The 19,788-nt window shown below is 35.2% G+C and overlaps 1 protein-coding gene across 3 annotated transcripts in view; it reads right to left on the reverse strand.

Annotated features, from left to right (window-relative positions):
- The window catches only part of LOC126254070 (germinal-center associated nuclear protein), a 301,140-nt gene that overhangs the window by 178,634 nt on the left and 102,718 nt on the right, over window positions 1–19,788 (reverse strand). For all 3 annotated transcript variants that reach the window (XM_049955281.1, XM_049955282.1, XM_049955280.1), the window contains 2 exons: window positions 17,639–17,696; window positions 3,195–3,310 (listed from right to left, as the gene is read on the reverse strand). In XM_049955281.1, the coding sequence (XP_049811238.1) occupies window positions 3,195–3,310; window positions 17,639–17,696 (174 nt within the window). The remainder of the gene's footprint in view (window positions 1–3,194; window positions 3,311–17,638; window positions 17,697–19,788) is intronic.

Consider the following 19,788-nt stretch of genomic DNA (forward strand, 5'->3'; position numbering starts at 1 on the left):
AGCACCTCAGACGTGAGATGCAACACCTGGAAAGTTTTCTGAGGAGCAATAAGTACTCCACCAGTTACATAAGCATTATAGAAACAATGTCTCAGCAAAGTGACACATCAGAAAAAGAAATGCCAGGAACAGCCTTTCTGCCATACATTTCCAGACTGGTGGACAGAATCAGATGTATATTGCACAAACATGGCATAAAGACTACTTATAAACAGACAAAGAAGATCAAAAAGTGTCTCAGATTGGCAGAAGAGAAAAGGGACTCCATTTGCAATGTAGGAAACATACTGTATACCACGCACACATAGAAAAAGTCTATGTTGGAATGACTGGATGGTCAGTCAACACCAGGAACACCATACGTGAGTGGCGTTGTAGGTCAGGTCATGTAGAGAAACTGGCCATAGCAGAGTAGGCACTGTGTGAGACTAACCACATAGTGAAATTCCCCAACATGGAAGTTTTTGCTGTAGAGGAGATCTATTACACCCACCTGTTCACGAAAGCTATAGAAATACACCAACATGGCAACAGACCCAACAAGAAAGAAGAAAGCCTTAAGGTGAACGGATCCTGGATTCCCTTGCTGCAGAGAACAACCCTTGCAGGTAGCAAGGGGAGAACCGCAGCGGTAATGACCACAGAAAAGCCCTTGGACGTTGGCACACCAAGTACATATAATCAGTGGCCACGAGCTTGAATCCAGTTCACTACCAGCAGTCGAAATTGAAGTCTTGGCAATTCCCTTGTGCTGGCATAACATCAGAAAAATCATCAAACAAACTGTGGATGAAGAATCCAAGACAGAAGCCAACGGGAAATTTGTCATTCCTACAAGCTGCTTGGAGCTTCATAAGTGATGCCATGTTATCACACTGCTAATGTTTACTAAGAAAACATCAAAATGCATGTATCCAACATTAGCACTCCTGGCACTCTCAGTTTCTGTCAGTAGCCCAGGAGGCATGATGATTGTGCACCAGTATACATGTCACTAGCAGATAAAAGGTTAAGGCATTTAGTTGCATATTTTTGGAATGAGCTGTAAGCAGAGCTCCTGTCTCTGGTAGAGCAAAGCAGAAACCAGAAACTAGAAGCTGCTGGAAAGGCATAACATGTAGAGTGTACTTACTGATTTGCAAAGATAATGCAGTAACTGCAAAGTATCACTCTGAATAAGATTAAACTGTTGGAAAAATAAATTTTTTGAACTAAATCCTAAACTGTTTGCCCCTTATTCCTTTCATAACTTCTCCTCACCATTCCAGAATCACCTGTGCTAAGCAATCTAGGGAATTTCTCTCTCTAACTCTGTTAAAGGTGACTTAGTAAACCTTAGCCCATGATGAAAAATATTGTGAACAATGTGCTGATTGCACTATGCAGACCACACCATCACCCCAGCTGGTGAAAGGGCCTGTGCCGGGTCATGAAAGACTGAACAAAGTGAGTTAAGGTTTACAAGATCTTTGTTTGAAGAATCCACGCTGATTTTTATAGACAATATTTTCATTCTCTACAGCAGCCATAATACATGAGCGTAAAACATGTTCCAAAATTCTACAACAGACTGATGTCAGCAATATAGGCCTACAGTTATGTGCATATAGCCTACAACTCTTCTGGCAAACAGGAATTATCTGCACTTCTTTTCCAGTCACTAGACACCCTTTGTTGCTCCAATAATCAGTGATACACTGCTGCTAGAAATAAAGGAAGTTTTTTCACTTCATTTCTGCAGAATCTTCACAGGTATCTCACCCAGTTCTATGCATTTCCACCATGCTAGGTGATTGAAGTTGTTTTTCTATTATTCCACAGCCACTAATCTCAGTTCATGTGATGATTTAGAGAAGAAACCATATTATGATCTTCCATGGTGAAACAATTTTGGAAGACTGAATACAGTATTTCAGCCTTCTCTCTGTCATCTTCCATTAAGGTACCAGTTTGGTCACTGAGTGACTGAACAGATTGATTTCAATCCGCTTACTGACTTTAAATATAAGACCAAAACTTAAATTTAGTAGTTAGATTCCAGGCAAAATCTTACTTTCAAATTCACTGATTGCTTCTCTCATTGTGCTCCTTACGCCATGTGCAGCCTTTGTTTTATATCTAGGCTTTGACTTCACTCAAATCTATGATGCACCTCTCTTTGCTTTATGAAAACTTTCTAAAATGTCTATTAATCCACAACGGGTCTTTTCCATTCCTTAAAACCTTACTCAGCACATACTTCTCTAAGGCGTACTAAACAATGCTTCTGAATTTCATCCATTTGTGCTCTACATCTTCATCCTCAGAACTAAATATATCATGTTGCCTACTCAGGTACTCAACAACTTGTATCATGCTACTCTTGCTAAGCAAAATATTTTCATATATTTTTTTAACATTCTTTCTAATATTCATAGTCCTTCAGATCACTAATACCCCCCCTCTAAGTTAACTAATTCAAAAAGGAATTAAGAATGTGGTGACCAATATTTTATACAGTGAGCTTCTTTGGTGACACCATTGATTTACAAGAGATGTCACATTCTTTACATTACAAATAACTCCATTGTAATCATTACACGTCCATTTAATGTTACCACCTTCAGATAAAACTGGACCAAACTCTGGGTTGTTTTACTTTTTTCAGTGATCATACAGGTAGCATAGTCAGCATGAATAAATTAAATCTGACTTCTTGTATCAAAACAGCCTTGGTGTCTACAATTCCCCAAATTTCATTAAGAAGGACATGAGAGTTAAAGACAAAACGTAATTAGTCTCTAATCATGAAAATGGTAATGTCTCACGATTCAAGCAAATAAGGTTTGTTATCCTGAGATATGAATACTATTTAGAAAATTAAATGTCACAAACTGCACTGGACTATTAAAAATGGAAAAAAGTACAACCCTGTGGATGTGCAGCTTCACTGCACCTATTGTACATTCCAGGTATCATCGCACATAATTTTCACTAGTTTCAAAAGTTGAAAGAATACATGGATAAAAAAAGTTTTGCAAGTGGTTATATTCAAGAAGCAGCGATAAAATTTTGAGAAAACGAACAGACCACTCCTATAACACTGACTTAAAAAGAATAAAGGTTTGTTCTAAACGTGCATCAAATTAATTCCTTATCCCTTAGAAGCTTGATTGTAGAGTTTATCTTCTTCATATGATTGTAGTCTGTCTTACCTGATCATTTCACCCACACATTCGTTGATAATATTGTTAAACAACTGCTGTATATATCCAGCAGATACTTGGGTGCCTCCAGAAATTTTCTTGCTTTCAGGTGATCCTCCATCTGGCTGCAAATTAAATTTGGTTTACAAATATTATCATTATTTATTACAAAAATAGGTTTAAAAATGGAAATGACTAGAATTCATATAACCACTAATACTATAATTGCAAGACTGCTTGTAAATTTAATGAGTCTGTATAATAAGATGTTGTGATTGCTTCTTAACTCTTAACATTACAGTACACAGTATCACTGAATTACCAATCGATAATTATAGTTATTATCTGGGAGCTAAGGAAGTAATGACTATTATTTGTAGTCAATGTTATAATTTAGTTTCAATTAAATAAAGTGCCTGTATGTCTTACAAAAAATATATTTGAAGTATATGACAAAATACCTCAGCAGGGCAGAAGGTAACACAATGCCTTCCTATTATTATTATTATTTCTTTCTTTTCTCAGACGTTATGTCTGGTCAAAAATGGAAAGTGACGCGGACCTTGATCAAGCGCGACTTCCTTTTAACTGTACGGTACATGGTATATTGCATTTAGGAACTTTCGAGTAATTGAACATTTATCAATAATTACACATTTTTGTAGTTCTATATATATATATATATATATATATATATATATATATATATATATATATATATATATATATATATATATATATATATATATTTCCACGTGGAATGTTTCCCTCTGTTATATTTATATATATATATATATATTTGGATGTAGCTGTATTGCATTGATGTACTGGTGGATATTGTGTGGTATGACTCCTGTAGTTGATAGTATAATTGGTATAATGTCAACTTTATCCTGATGCCACATGTTCTTGACTTCCTCAGCCAGTTGGATGTATTTTTCAATCTTTTCTCGTGTTTTCTTTTGTATATTTGTTGTATATGGTATGGATATTTCGATTAGTTGTGTTAATTTCTTCTTTTTATTGGTGAGTATGATGTCAGGTTTGTTATGTGGTGTTGTTTTATCTGTTATAATGGTTCTGTTCCAGTATAATTCGTATTCATCATTCCCCTATATATTTTGCGGTGTATACTTGTATGTGGGAACGTGTTGTTTTATAAGTTTATGTTGTAAGGCAAGCTGTTGATGTATTATTTTTGCTACACTGTCATGTCTTCTGGGGTATTCTGTATTTGCTAGTATTGTACACCCGCTTGTGATGTGATCTACTGTTTCTATTTGTTGTTTGCAAAGTCTGCATTTATCTGTTGTGGTATTGGGATCTTTAATAATATGCTTGCTGTAATATCTGGTGTTTATTGTTTGATCCTGCATTGCAATCATGAATCCTTCCGTCTCACTGTATATATTGCCTTTTCTTAGCCATGTGTTGGATGCGTCTTGATTGATGTGTGGCTGTGTTAGATGATATGGGTGCTTGCCATGTAGTGTTTTCTTTTTCCAATTTACTTTCTTCGTATCTGTTGATGTTATGTGATCTAAAGAGTTGTAGAAGTGGTTATGAAATTGCAGTGGTGTAGCCGATGTATTTATATGAGTGATTGCTTTGTGTATTTTGCTAGTTTCTACTCGTACTAGAAATAATTTTCTTAAATTGTCTACCTTTCCTGATGAAGCAACCATTTGTTGCGAAAGCTTGAATTTTGTGTGTATGTTTGTGTTTGTTTGTGTGTCTATCGACCTGCCAGCACTTTCGTTCAGTAAGTCACATCATCTTTGTTTTTAGATATATTTTTCCCACGTGGAATGTTTCACTCTATTATGTCCATAATGTAGGTTTTTTATGGTGATAAATCCCCTTCCTCCTTCCTTTCTGTTTAATATGAATCTTTCAGTTGCTGAATGTATGTAATGTATTCTATACTTGTGGCGTTGTGATCGCGTAAGTGTATTGAGTGCTTCTAGGTCTGTGTTACTCCATTTCACTACTCCAAATGAGTAGGTCAATATTGGTATAGCATAAGTATTTATAGCTTTTGTCTTATTTATTGCTGTCAATTCTGTTTTCAGTATTTTTGTTAGTCTTTGTCTATATTTTTCTTTTAGTTCTTCATTAATATTTGTATTATTTACTCCTATTTTTTGTCTGTATCCTAGATATTTATAGGCATCTGTTTTTTCCATCGCTTCTATGCGGTCGCTGTCATTATCCAATATGTAATCTTCTTGTTTAGTGTGTTTTCCCTTGACTATGCTACTTTTCTTACATTTGTCTGTTCCAAAAGCCGTATTTATATCATTGCTGAATACTTCTGTTATGTTTAGTAATTGGTTGAGTTGTTGATTTGTTGCTGCCAGTAGTTTTAGATCATCCATGTATAGCAAATGTGTGATTTTGTGTTGGTATGTTCCAGTAATATTGTATCCATAATTTGTATTATTTAGCATGTTGGATAGTGGGTTCAGAGCAAGGCAGAACCAGAAAGGACTTAATGAGTCTCCTTGGTATATTCCACGCTTAATCTGTATTGGCTGTGATGTGATATTATTTCAATGTGTTTGGATATTAAGTGTGGTTTTCCAATTTTTCATTACAGTCAGAATTAGAAAACAACAAACAACAAGTACAACAAATACTGGAACAAAATAATGTGCGATCAGAAGAAGAAGAAAATACAGTAATGGACTCAAACATCCCAGAGCAAACAAACAAAGAACAACACGCATCAATTAAACAATCAGAGGAAAACAAAATCTTAAGACAGCCACCAGAACAAGCATAAATAGAACTCGAAGTAACACACATGTTAGATATAGAAGAAAAATTTCAGTTGACATATATAGAATACAAAGACACAAATACAGACATTAGACCATTCTTGCATAGACCGCCAAATAACCCACAAGTTGAAACAACAATAAAAACTATCAACACAATCATACACAACAAAATAAATGAAAACACAACTATGGAAGAGTTACAACTACTGGTTTATATAGGAGCACTCACTACACTAAATATACACACTAGGTACACATGGAATAACTTATCTGAAACCTAAAGATCAAGCAGACACAGCAAACCCAGCTAAATATCGCCCCATAACATGCCTACCAACAATATACAAAATATTAACTTCAGTCATTACACAGAAATTAATGACACATACAACACAGAACAAAATTATAAATGAACAACAAAAAGGCTGTTGCAAAGGAGCACGAGGATGTAAAGAGCAACTGATAATAGATGCAGAGGTGACATATCAAGCTAAAACTAAACAAAGGTCGCTACCCTATGCATACATTGATTACCAAAAAGCTATTGATAGTGTACCCCACTCATGGTTACTACAAATATTGGAAATATACAAAGTAGATCCAAAATTGATACAGTTCCTAAACATAGTAACAAAAATTGGAAAACCACACTTATTATCCAAACAAATTAAAATAATATCACATCACAGCCAATACAGATTAAGCGTGGAATATACCATAGAGACTCATTAAGTCCTTTCTGGTTCTGCCTTGCTCTGAACCCACTATCCAACATGCTAAATAATACAAATTATGGATACAATATTACTGGAACATACCAACACAAAATCACACATTTGCTATACATGGATGATCTAAAACTACTGGCAGCAACAAAGCAACAACTCAACCAATTACTAAACATAACAGAAGTATTCAGCAATGATATAAATATGGCTTTTGGAACAGACAAATGTAAGAAAAATAGCATAGTCAAGGGAAAACACACTAAACAAGAAGATTACATATTGGATAACGACAGAGACTGCATAGAAGCGATGGAAAAAACAGATGCCTATAAATATCTAGGATACAGACAAAAAATAGGAGTAAATAATACAAATATTAATGAAGAACTAAAAGAAAAATATAGACAAAGACTAACAAAAATACTGAAAACAGAATTGACAGCAATAAACAAGACAAAAGCTATAAATACTTATGCTATACCAATATTGACCTACTCATTTGGAGTAGTGAAATGGAGTAACACAGACCTAGAAGCACTCAATACACTTACACGATCACAATGCCACAAATATAGAATACATCACATACATTCAGCAACAGAAAGATTCACATTAAGCAGAAAGGAAGGAGGAAGGGGATTTATCGATATAAAAAACCTACATTATGGACAGGTAGACAATTTAAGAAAATTCTTTATAGAACGAGCAGAAACTAGCAAAATACACAAAGCAATCACTCATATAAATACATCGGCTACACCACTACAATTTCATAACCACCTCTACAACCCTTTAGACCACATAACATCAACAGATACGAAGAAAATAAATTGGAAAAAGAAAACACTTCATGGCAAGCACCCGTATCATCTAACACAGCCACACATCGATCAAGACGCATCCATGTATAGCAAATGTGTGATTTTGTGTGGGTATGTTCCAGTAATATTGTATCCATAATTTGTATTATTTAGCATGTTGGATAGTGGGTTCAGAGCAAGGCAGAACCAGAAAGGACTTAATGAGTCTCCTTGGTATATTCCACGCCTAATCTGTATTGGCTGTGATGTGATATTATTTGAATTTGTTTGGATATTAAGTGTGGTTTTCCAATTTTTCATTACTATGTTTAGGAACTGTATCAATTTAGGATCTATTTTGTATATTTCCAATATTTGTAGTAACCATGAGTGGGGTACACTATCAAAAGCTTTTTGGTAATCAATGTATGCGTAGTGTAGCGACCTTTGTTTAGTTTTAGCTTGATATGTCACCTCTGCATCTATTATCAGTTGCTCTTTAAATCCTCGTGCTCCTTTGCAACAGCCTTTTTGTTCTTCATTTATAATTTTGTTCTGTGTTGTATGTGTCATTAATTTCTGTTTAATGATTGAAGTTAATATTTTGTATATTGTTGGTAGGCATGTTATGGGGCGATATTTAGCTGGGTTTGCTGTGTCTGCTTGATCTTTAGGTTTCAGATAAGTTATTCCATGTGTAAGTGTATCAGGGAATGTGTATGGGTCTGCAACGTAACTGTTAAATAATTTAGTTAGATGTGAATGTGTTGAGGTGAACTTCTTTAACCAGAAATTTGCTATTTTATCATTTCCAGGGGCTTTCCAATTGTGAGTAGAATTAATTGCTTGGGTGACTTCATGTTGCAAAATTATCACTTCAGGCATTTGTGGTATCATCTTGTATGTGTCTGTTTCTGTTTGTATCCACCGTGCATGCCTGTTATGTTGTACCGGGTTTGACCATATGTTGCTCCAGAAGTGTTCCATGTCTGTTATGTTTGGTGGATTTAATGCGTGTGTTATCTAGTCTGGTAAAATTTCTTTTGGTTTGTGTTGAATGTTTGGTTTTGTTTCCTTCTATTTTCACTTTTTTTGTATCTTCTGAGTCGTTTGGCTAATGCTTGTAATTTCTGCTTCTTTTCGTCTAATTGCTCTGTCGCTTCTTGTTGTGAGATTTTACCTAACCTTTTTCGTTTTTTTTCCGAGATTTCATTTCTTATAAATTGTATTAGCTGTCCGATGTCTTTTCTCAGTTTTTCTATTCTGATCTGTAGCCTGTGTTGCCATGCTGGTTTTGTGGGTTTCTTCTGTGTGTTGGTTGGTTCTGATCTCTGTCTAGTGTGTATATTTAGTGTAGTGAGTGCTCCTATATAAACCAGTAGTTGTAACTCTTCCATAGTTGTGTTTTCATTTATTTTGTTGTGTATGATTGTGTTGATAGTTTTTATTGTTGTTTCGACTTGTGGGTTATTTGGTGGTCTATGCAAGAATGGTCTAATGTCTGTATTTGTGTCTTTGTATTCTATATATGTTAGCTGAAATTTTTCTTCTATATCTAGCATCTGTGTCACTTCGTGTTCTATTTGTGCTTGTTCTGGTGGCTGTCTTAAGATTTCGTTTTCCTCTGATTGTTTAATTGGTGCGTGTTGTTCTTTGTTTGTTTGCTCTGGGATGTTTATTATTATTATTCCTTTACTTTCTCAGACTTTTTAGAAGTCTGGTTAAGAATGGAGTGATGCGGACCTTTATCAAGCGTCACTTCCTTTTTGCTGTACGGTACATGTTATATTGCATTTAGGAACTTTCGGGTAATTGAACATGTATCAATAATTACGGATTTCTGTAATTGTATATATATGTTTGGATGTAGCTGTATTGCATTGATGTATTGGTGGATATTGTGTGGTATGACTCCTGTAGTTGATAGTATAATTGGTATGATGTCAACTTTATCCTGATGCCACATGTCTTTGACTTCCTCAGCCAGTTGGATGTATTTTTCAATTTTTTCTCCTGTTTTCTTTTGTATATTTGTTGTATTGGGTATAGATATTTCGATTAATTGTGTTAATTTCTTCTTTTTATTGGTGACTATGATGTCAGGTTTGTTATGTGGCGTTGTTTTATCTGTTATAATGGTTCTGTTCCAGTATAATTTGTATTCATCATTCTCCAGTACATTTTGTGGTGCATACTTGTATGTAGGAACGTGTTGTTTTATAAGTTTATGTTGTAAGGCAAGCTGTTGATGTATTATTTTTGCGACATTGTCATGTCTTCTGGGGTATTCTGTATTTGCTAGTATTGTACATCCGCTTGTGATGTGATCTACTGTTTCTATTTGTTGTTTACAAAGTCTGCATTTATCTGTTGTGGTATTGGGGTCTTTAATAATATGCTTGCTGTAATACCTGGTGTTTATTGTTTGATCCTGTATTGCAATCATGAATCCTTCTGTCTCACTGTATATATTGCCTTTTCTTAGCCATGTGTTGGATGCGTCTTGATCGATGTGTGGCTGTGTTAGATGATACGGGTGCTTGCCATGTAGTGTTTTCTTTTTCCAATTTAGTTTCTTCGTATTTGTTGATGTTATGTGATCTAAAGGGTTGTAGAAGTGGTTATGAAGTTGCAGTGGTGTAGCCGATGTATTTATATGAGTGATTGCCTTGTGTATTTTGCTAGTTTCTGCTCGTTCTAGAAAGAATTTTCTTAAATTGTCTACCTGTCCATAGTGTAGGTTTTTTATGTCGATAAATCCCCTTCCTCCTTCCTTTCTGCTTAATGTGAATCTTTCTGTTGCTGAATGTATGTGATGTATTCTATATTTGTGGCATTGTGATCGTGTAAGTGTATTGAGTGCTTCTAGGTCTGTGTTACTCCATTTCACTACTCCAAATGAGTAGGTCAATATTGGTATGGCATAAGTATTTATAGCTTTTGTCTTGTTTCTTGCTGTCAATTCTGTTTTCAGTATTTTTGTTAGTCTTTGTCTATATTTTTCTTTTAGTTCTTCTTTAATCTTTGTATTATCTATTCCTATTTTTTGTCTGTATCCTAGATATTTATAGACATCTGTTTTTTCCATTGCTTCTATGCAGTCGCTGTGGTTAACCAATATGTAATCTTCTTGTTTAGTGTGTTTTCCCTTGACTATGCTATTTTTCTTACATTTGTCTGTTCCAAACGCCATACTTATATCATTGCTGAATACTTCTGTTATCTTTAGTAATTGGTTGAGTTGATGATTTGTTGCTGCCAGTAGTTTTAGATCATCCATGTATAGCAAATGTGTGATTTTGTGTGGGTATGTTCCAGTAATATTGTATCCATAATTTGTATTGTTTAGCATGTTGGATAGTGGGTTCAGAGCAAGGCAGAACCAGAAAGGACTTAATGAGTCTCCTTGGTATATTCCACGCTTAATCTGTATTCGCTGTGATGTGATATTATCTGAATTTGTTTGGATATTAAGTGTGGTTTTCCAGTTTTTCATTACTATGTTTAGGAACTGTATCAATTTAGGATCTACTTTGTATATTTCCAATATTTGTAGTAACCATGAGTGGGGTACACTATCAAAAGCTTTTTGGTAATCAATGTATGCGTAGTGTAGAGACCTTTGTTTAGTTTTAGCTTGATATGTCACCTCTGCATCTATTATCAGTTGCTCTTTACATCCTCGTGCTCCTTTGCAGCAGCCTTTTTGTTCTTCATTTATAATTTTGTTCTGTGTTGTATGTGTCATTAATTTCTGTGTAATGACTGAAGTTAATATTTTGTATATTGTTGGTAGGCATGTTATGGGGCGATATTTAGCTGGGTTTGCTGTGTCTGCTTGATCTTTAGGTTTCAGATAAGTTATTCCATGTATAAGTGTATCAGGGAATATGTATGGGTCTGCAATGTAACTGTTAAATAATTTAGTTAGATGTGAATGTGTTGAGGTGAACTTCTTTAGCCAGAAATTTGCTATTTTATCATTTCCAGGGGCTTTCCAATTGTGCGTAGAATTAATAGCTCGGGTGACTTCATGTTGCAAAATTATCACTTCAGGCATTTGTGGTATCATCTTGTATGTATCTGTTTCTGCTTGTATCCACCGTGCATGCCTGTTATGTTGTACCGGGTTTGACCATATGCTGCTCCAGAAGTGTTCCATGTCTCTTATGTTTGGTGGATTGTCTATTTTTATGTGTGTGTTATCTATTGTTTGGTAAAATTTCTTTTGGTTTGTGTTGAATGTTTGGTTTTGTTTCCTTCTATTTTCACTTTTTTTGTATCTTCTAAGTCGTTTCGCCAAAGCTTGTAATTTTTGCTTCTTTTCATCTAATTGCTCTATTGCTTCTTGTTGTGAGATTTTACCTAACCTTTTTCGTTTTTTGTCTGATATTTCATTTCTTATAAATTGTGTTAACTGTCCGATGTCTTTTCTCAGTTTTTCTATTCTGATCTGTAGCCTGTGTTGCCATGCTGGTTTTGTGGGTTTCTTCTGTGTGTTGGTTGGTTCTGATATCTGCCTAGTGTGTATATTTAGTGTAGTGAGTGCTCCTACATAAACCAGTAGTTGTAACTCTTCCATAGTTGTGTATTCATTTATTTTGTTGTGTATGATTGTGTTGATAGTTTTTATTGTTGTTTCGACTTGTGGGCTATTTGGTGGTCTATGCAAGAATGGTCTAATGTCTGTATTTGTGTCTTTGTATTCTATATATGTCAACTGAAATTTTTCTTCTATATCTAACATGTGTGTCACTTCGTGTTCTATTTGTGCTTGTGCTGGTGGCTGTCTTAAAATTTCATTTTCCTCTGATTGTTTAATTGATGCGTGGTGTTCTTTGTTTGTTTGCTCTGGGATGTTTGAGTCCATTACTGTATTTTCTTCTTCTTCTTCTTCTGATTGCACATTATTTTGTTCTAGTATTTGTTGTACTTGTTGTTTGATGTTTTCTAATTCTGACTGGGGTATCCTCTTATTTTTTATTATTACACGAATCTGATCAGCTAGACGTTGTTCTGTTAAAAATTTTAATTCTGGGTATCTGGTAATAAATGTTGTGTATACTTGTGATCTGTATCCAGTTGTGTTGGTTCCTAGGTTTGTTGCTTGGTAATAACAGAACATGAGGTGTCGATTAACTTCATCTGACCATCTCATCCTCTGTCTTTGTTTTCCTTCTAGGGTGGTTGCAGGACGCATATCCTGCAAAACACCTCTATTTGGATTTAAATCATTTTCCAGTTGGCTAGCAGTGTCATTACCATTGTGGGCGGGCATAGGGTTCAAGCGCCGTCCCCGACCATGACGGCGCTTGTCCGAGGCTTCTTTAGTTCTGTCCTGAACCAAGTAATCACACTAAAAGGGGGGTTAGCCCTATTAGTGGTTTGTTCTTTTCGTCGCCTTTTACGACTGGCAGAACATACCGGAGGCCTATTCTTTTATTATTTTTATTATTATTACTATTATTTGTTTTTGCCTATAACCATTAAATAGATTAACATTTTTCTGAAGTTAACTTTAATTTTCATTCATACTCTGCCTTTTACTCCTGTTTATCTGATTTGGCTTATATTCTGGCAAGGTTCATTAAGTCACAATATATATAAGTTGGAGACTAGTTGGTTGAAAGAACAGTGGTTGAAAATTGTTTTGTCAGTAGTGCTTGGCTGACAAATAATTACAGTTTTAAAAATAGTGTTACGCAATATACAAACGAAATACTGCAGCTGTTGTGAAAATCAGGGATTCTAGGATGGTAGCTGCCAATCTCTCATGCATTAAAATTTTTAACTGTTCATCATGATATTGTGAAATTTAAGTATGGTACTGGTGCAGGCTTTTCCACAGTGTATTATGGCATGAAAGAACTGCTGATGATAATTCAGCAATTAAGTGGTGCCATGGAAATCACACTGTAGTGCTTCATAGGATCTATTCTGCCAACATGCCACTATAGTATCATTCCTGCCATCACAACCAATCTTTATCATACAATTCACAGGATTGCTGTCCTGTCAGAACATCAGGAAGACTTATCAGGATCATGAGCTCTTTGAGGCTAGAAACCTCTTTATCAAAAACGAAGATAAAAGACACAAACAAAAAAAGGACACGATGATGTAAGATGACTCAAAATAAGGCTTGTAAAACTTCTTGACAAATTAAAGCTTGTGGTGGACAGAGACTCAATGGTGGAAACAACCATTAGACCATGCGGTATGCAAACAGAACAGCTAATTATCATATCACAATAAAAGTAAAACCACACAGTCAATCTTGAAGGAAGTGTCTGGCCAACAGCACAAGCTCAAGGATGTAACGTCAATACGCAGTAAAGATGTTTTCATTACTGATAATTCAGAAACATGTACAGTATTTAACAATCACTTTCTGATTACAGCAGATGAATTAAATAAAAAATTAGTTTCTACAGAGAATCACATAACTCTCTTAGAAAATGGATTTCCAAGACTGCTATCTGAAATACACCTCTGTAATACTGGTAAGAGGGACGAGTCAGTAGTTAAATTGCTGAAGACTAAGGACTCTCATGGATATGATTGGATATCTAGCTAGAACGAAAGCACTGTGCTGCAGCCACATTTATAATTTTGCATTTAGTAATGCCTAGTTTCCTGAATGACTGATTCAAAAGTGAAATCGCTGTATGAAAAATGAGAAAGGGATAACACATACCATTTTAATCTTATTTCTATGCCATTACTGTTTGCAAAAGACTGTATATATAAAAGAAATTGATGTTTCAGTTGACACAATTTGCTGTCAGACATACAGTTTGGTTTAAAGATGTTTGACAACTAAAAACTCTATATTCTCTTTTATAGGTGAGGCATTGGACAGATTAAACAACAAGTTGCAAACAATAATTGTCTTATTTGATTTAACTAATGCATTTGATTGTCCTGATCACAAAATATTACTGCAGAAGTTGGACCATTGTGGAATAATAGGATTAACTCACAATTGGTTCCTCTCATACTTTAACAAAAGACAACAAAATATGATTCTCCACAGTAATGTGAACAGCTATGAGATAGCATCTGATAGGGCACAGATGTGTGAGTGTGAGGGTGAGGGAAAAGGGGGGGGGGGGGGGGGCAGAAGATGCCTCAGGGCTCAGTGCTGAGCCCACTACTGCTCCTAATATTTACAAATAATATGCATTGTAATATGATTTGATTCTAAAATATTTCTGTTTGCTGATGACATCAGCTTGGCAGTGAAGGGTGTTGAATGCAACAGAAGTAATGTATCAAATAGTGCAGTTTAAGGCATGAGTACATGGTTTGTACAAAATAAACTGATGCTAAATCACAGAAAGACTGTTTTTACAATTTCCAACAAACAGTTCAATTAAACATGACATTTTTTGGTTAAACAGAATGGGCATATCATTAGTGAGTCTGAACAATTCAAATTCCTAGGTGTTCGGATAGGTAGCAAGCTGTCATGGAAAGTTCATATTCAGGATCTTATTCAAAAACTGAATGCTGATTTATTTTATTTTAGAACAGTATCTGCAATAAGTGATAATACAACACAAAAATTGTCTACTTTGCTTACTTTCATTCACTTATGACATACAGCATTAAATTCTGGGGTAACTCTTTCCATTCACAAAGGGTATTTTTGGTTCAGAAATGGGCAGTTCAAGAAATATGTAGTGTAAATTCGCAAGCCTTTTGTCTACCCCAGTTCAGAAGTCTGGGAATTTCGAGACTAGCTTCTCCATATTTATTTTCTTTAATGTAATTTGTTAACAACATGAACTTATTCCCTTGAACTGGCAGCTTTCACACAGTTAATACTAGGCAAAAACCAATCTACATTTGGGTCGCACTTCCTTTACTGTTGTGCAAAAAGGTGTGCTGTGGTTTACTGCATCCACTTCAATTAGCTACCACAAGAACTAAAAAATCTTAGCATTAATCCGCACACTTTTAAGTGTAAACTGAAGAATTTCCTTCAGGTTCGCTTCTCTTTCTCCCTCAGGAGGTTCCTGGAAAAAAGTACACTGATTTCTATGTTATATTGTTGATGACGTTAATATACAGTAGGATACAGCTGCCTCTACTGATGTCTTTTATTCAACTAGCAATGCTATATCTGGCCTTCAAAAACTATGCAAAAAATGTAAAATTTTCTCACTCACTATGTGCAAACTATTAGCCGTACAGAAAAAAATGAACAGGACCTTCTTGTAGGAAATGTAATGTGGTTAAATTTTATCCTGGAATACTTCTTTTGCTAGAAGCCAAGGTTTTAGAGTTATTCGAGAAAATGTACAAAAGTGACCTTCAAATGCACCTCCACACCCACTCTCAGCCCACACCAGTCAGGATCTCTTGTATGTTGTTCATGGCACTCCCTCCTACCACTGTGGGAAAATTTGCGACTGCATGAATTGTTCCCCATATTCAATCGATTTTGATATTCATTGACTTGCCTTATTAGGCCACCGTCTTATCAAGCCCTTACAAATTGTAAAACTGACATTTTTGTTTATTTTATCTAACAATTTTGTGAATTTTAACAGTATAAAATAAACAACTACATCACTGTATTCATCCTATACTGGTGGCCTAAATAGCCCAATTAATAGAGACTAACAAAGATCAAACATTCGGAATAGTTCATGTAGTAAGAAATTTTTGTACAATGGTACAAGAGTGTTACATTAACAACATACTAGAAATCCTGATTGATGAGAGATGAGTGTGGGGGTGGAGGTGCCTTTGAAGGTCACTTTTGCACATTTTTGTTGAATAATTCGAAAACCATGACCTAAAGCAAAAATGTGTGCCAGTACAAAATTTAACTACATTAAATTTCCTACCAAAAGGTCCTGTTCATTTTTTATGTAGGACTAGGAGTCTGCATGTAGTGAGTGATACAATATGAAAGTCTCATTTTTGAAGGGCAGAAATAACATTGCAAGTTGCTTACAGTGATAACGTTAGGGACAGCTGAATCACACTGAATACTCACAGCTTCTCATATGCACGTGATTTGTGTACATTTTATTTTACCTATTACTACTTTTCTGGTGTTAATTTCATGTTCTGATACATTCCATGACTATGGAGACTTGCTCCTCAATTTGATCCTACAGAACTAGGTGCGTAAAATAAAATGCATGGCTACGTCATTTCCCCACGATATTCTTTATTCCTGGAGTACTAGTCCAGCAAGGTGTGTACGAGAGATTCTGTTAAGTTTGGAAAGTAGGAGAGAGGTACTGCAGATGATGAACCATGAGAGCAGTTGTGGGTCATGCCTAGACAGCTCATTCATTAAGGGCATTACCTATTAATGGAAAGTTTCCAGGTTTGAGTCCTGATCTGACACAGAGTTTTGATGTCAGGCAAATTCGAAACAGAGCAGACTCTGCTCTGCTGAAATATTCATTCTGAAAAGGACAATTAAGCTGCTCATAGTAACAAATCAAGAGAGATACACAAAGACAAATATAATGCTACCTGCAGAAGTCTGTTACATGTTCTCAGGTACTATGTCAGAACTGATGAATGAGCTAAAGCAACATGAAAAATGAAAGACACTTTCAAGAGAAAAACAGCATTTAGATTTATCATTAGCTTATTGTTATCATGCACTGTGATTGGGGGAAAGCAGAATCACTTACACAGTATTAGATATACCACAAGTTAAGTACCAACAGTGTAATTTTCAAATTTACTGCAGACTCACAATATCCAGCAGATACAATATTCTGTTGAAAGACACAGGTACTACCAGAATATGAGACCTCTTGATGATGGAAACTAAGATAGCAAAATGGGCACACATTCTCATCAGACTTTCTGTTGTAGGTAATCTTAAGCCCTACAAGGTTTTCAGAGTATCCATTCTGAATTAGTAAAGTGGACCATTACTGGTATATTTAATATTTTCATAAACTTTGTCACAACTGTTCATTTCTTTTAAATGGTACTATAATGCACTGGAAGTTAATGTTACTATTATCACACAAACATTCCTCCTTTGTTAAAAAAGAACACAAGAAAATGTATAACCATGAAGCTTCCATTCAATTCCACCTCAACTGATAAAAAGCACAATTTACAACATAAAAGCAAAGGATCGAGAAAATAGAGCATACCTCTGATCTTAATGGTTCAGTGACATCTGTCTTCTCATCGTGCACAGCCACCTGAGTTCTGAAAATACAAAACACCTTTACTTCAGACATCCTCACTGCACAAAAATATTTTATTTATTTATTTATTTTTTTCCAGATGAACCAGTGAATATTTGCTGGGATATCTCAAGCAGATGAATGTGAGAGCCTGTCCTTTATCATCAGAGGTAAATTATCAAACTGAATACAGCTGTAGAGAGTAGTTAGTTGCTTCATAGTACTGCAGCTGTTTGCATGTATCACTCATGAAATCATGGGGCAAGCTTCAATACTCAAACTTTGCCCTTCTTTACAGATGTGCTGACAGTTCACCATTTGTCAATTATTGTGTTAATATTTTGACACTTCAATTATTCAGCCACTGAACTCTCCACAAAAACAGTAATTTGTCAAATGAGGAACCTGTTCAGGCGGCTTCCAAAATCTGTACTTCTATCAACCACTGATAAATGTTCCACTTCCCAACATCTCAAAGACTCACTGTCAATTGATTAAGACTGCATTATGATTCGTCACATCACCATCTAGTCACCACATAAGTTTACAATGCACAATCATGATGAAGAAGATGACAAGAACTTGTGTTTATGTCATTCAACAGCTACAATGTAGGCCTGTACAATTTAAGGATAATAAGAATTTGTTTGAAAGTATTCCACCTGCTGTTTCATTGTTACTTGAAACACAGAGCACATCAAAGGAAACGGCCATCTTCTTCGTCAAAACAGAATATAGTAAACTAAAATGTGACACACTGATACTTTTACATGAAAGCCATAACAAAAATATAAATACACCAAACCCTAACAAAATGATACTGCCCCCTCCCTGCCACCAAAACCTCTAGGAAGAGATGAACAGATTCAACTCCTAGTCTCATTTAATCAGCTCACTTCATCTAAGTAACTCTAAGAATGTCCCCCATCAGTGGCTTAATTTGCTGTTCATTCTTCCTTTGTCATGACTGCTCTCAGTAACATGAGAAACTACCACTACACAGCTCTCACTTTAAGATCTCTTGGGTGTGTCATGCAGCTGAGTTTCTGATCCAATATCGTGCTCAGGAATTTCACTGCTCGTATATAGCTATGAACATGACTGTCAGTACCAAATCCAATGGATGAAAACATGATATACACAGCTAAAAACGAGAAAAAGATGTTTTCCACTATGGATTTTAAAAAACTGTATTTTTCTCCCAGATTTTTAACCCTCTTCACTTTTAATCACATCTGACGAATAGTAGTTATTCAGTTCACACATGAATGGAAAGTAAAAAAGTACAAATCACTTAAAGACAATGCATTGAATCAAGCTTGTTACGGAGGTCATTTTGTTGTTAATAGTTATGGTAGGAAGAATAACACTTTAAATACACTACCCTGAAGAGAAAATCAGACAATTCACGCAAATGTAAATGTGAAGCGCATAGGATTCCAGGAATTATATGGAAAAAATCTGCCAAACACAGACAAAAATAAATAAAGTAACCAACATGAATACTGCATATGTTGTTACACAACAGTACTAAATAACAATATTAAATGCAGACCACTGCTACTGCAATTCACATAGCTTATCAATACATAACACATATTTTCATGCTGCTATAAAACACTACATATCTAAATTACAAAACAATATAATACATAGTTCAGCAAATAGTAGTAGTAGTAGTAGTAGTAGTAGTAGTAGTCGCTTTGTAAAAAGGGAAAAGGGATAATGTAGACAATTTTAGACCTACACTTCTATGCCATCAGTGTTTGCTTAAGTTATTGAAAAGGCTGTGTATGTAAGGATAATTGATTATTTTATATCACACGATCATTATTCACAGTGTTGAGAATGGCTGTGATGTGCTGTCTGAGTGGGGTACGGTTAAATGGGGGATGCCCCAGAGATCAGTATTGGGGCCACTCCTGTTCCTTATTTATATAAATGATGACACTACCTTAATAGTAAAGGATGTTGTGTGCAACATTGGCTCAGTTTCAAATAGTGCAGTTCATGATCTAAGTTCATGGCTTGTAGAAAATAAACTAACTCTAAATCACAGAGAGACTCAGTTTTTAGTTTCTAACAATTCAACAAAACCTGATGTTTTAATTTTA

This window comes from Schistocerca nitens, chromosome 1 (genome assembly GCF_023898315.1).
Source record: "Schistocerca nitens isolate TAMUIC-IGC-003100 chromosome 1, iqSchNite1.1, whole genome shotgun sequence".
Lineage (NCBI taxonomy): Eukaryota > Metazoa > Arthropoda > Insecta > Orthoptera > Acrididae > Schistocerca > Schistocerca nitens.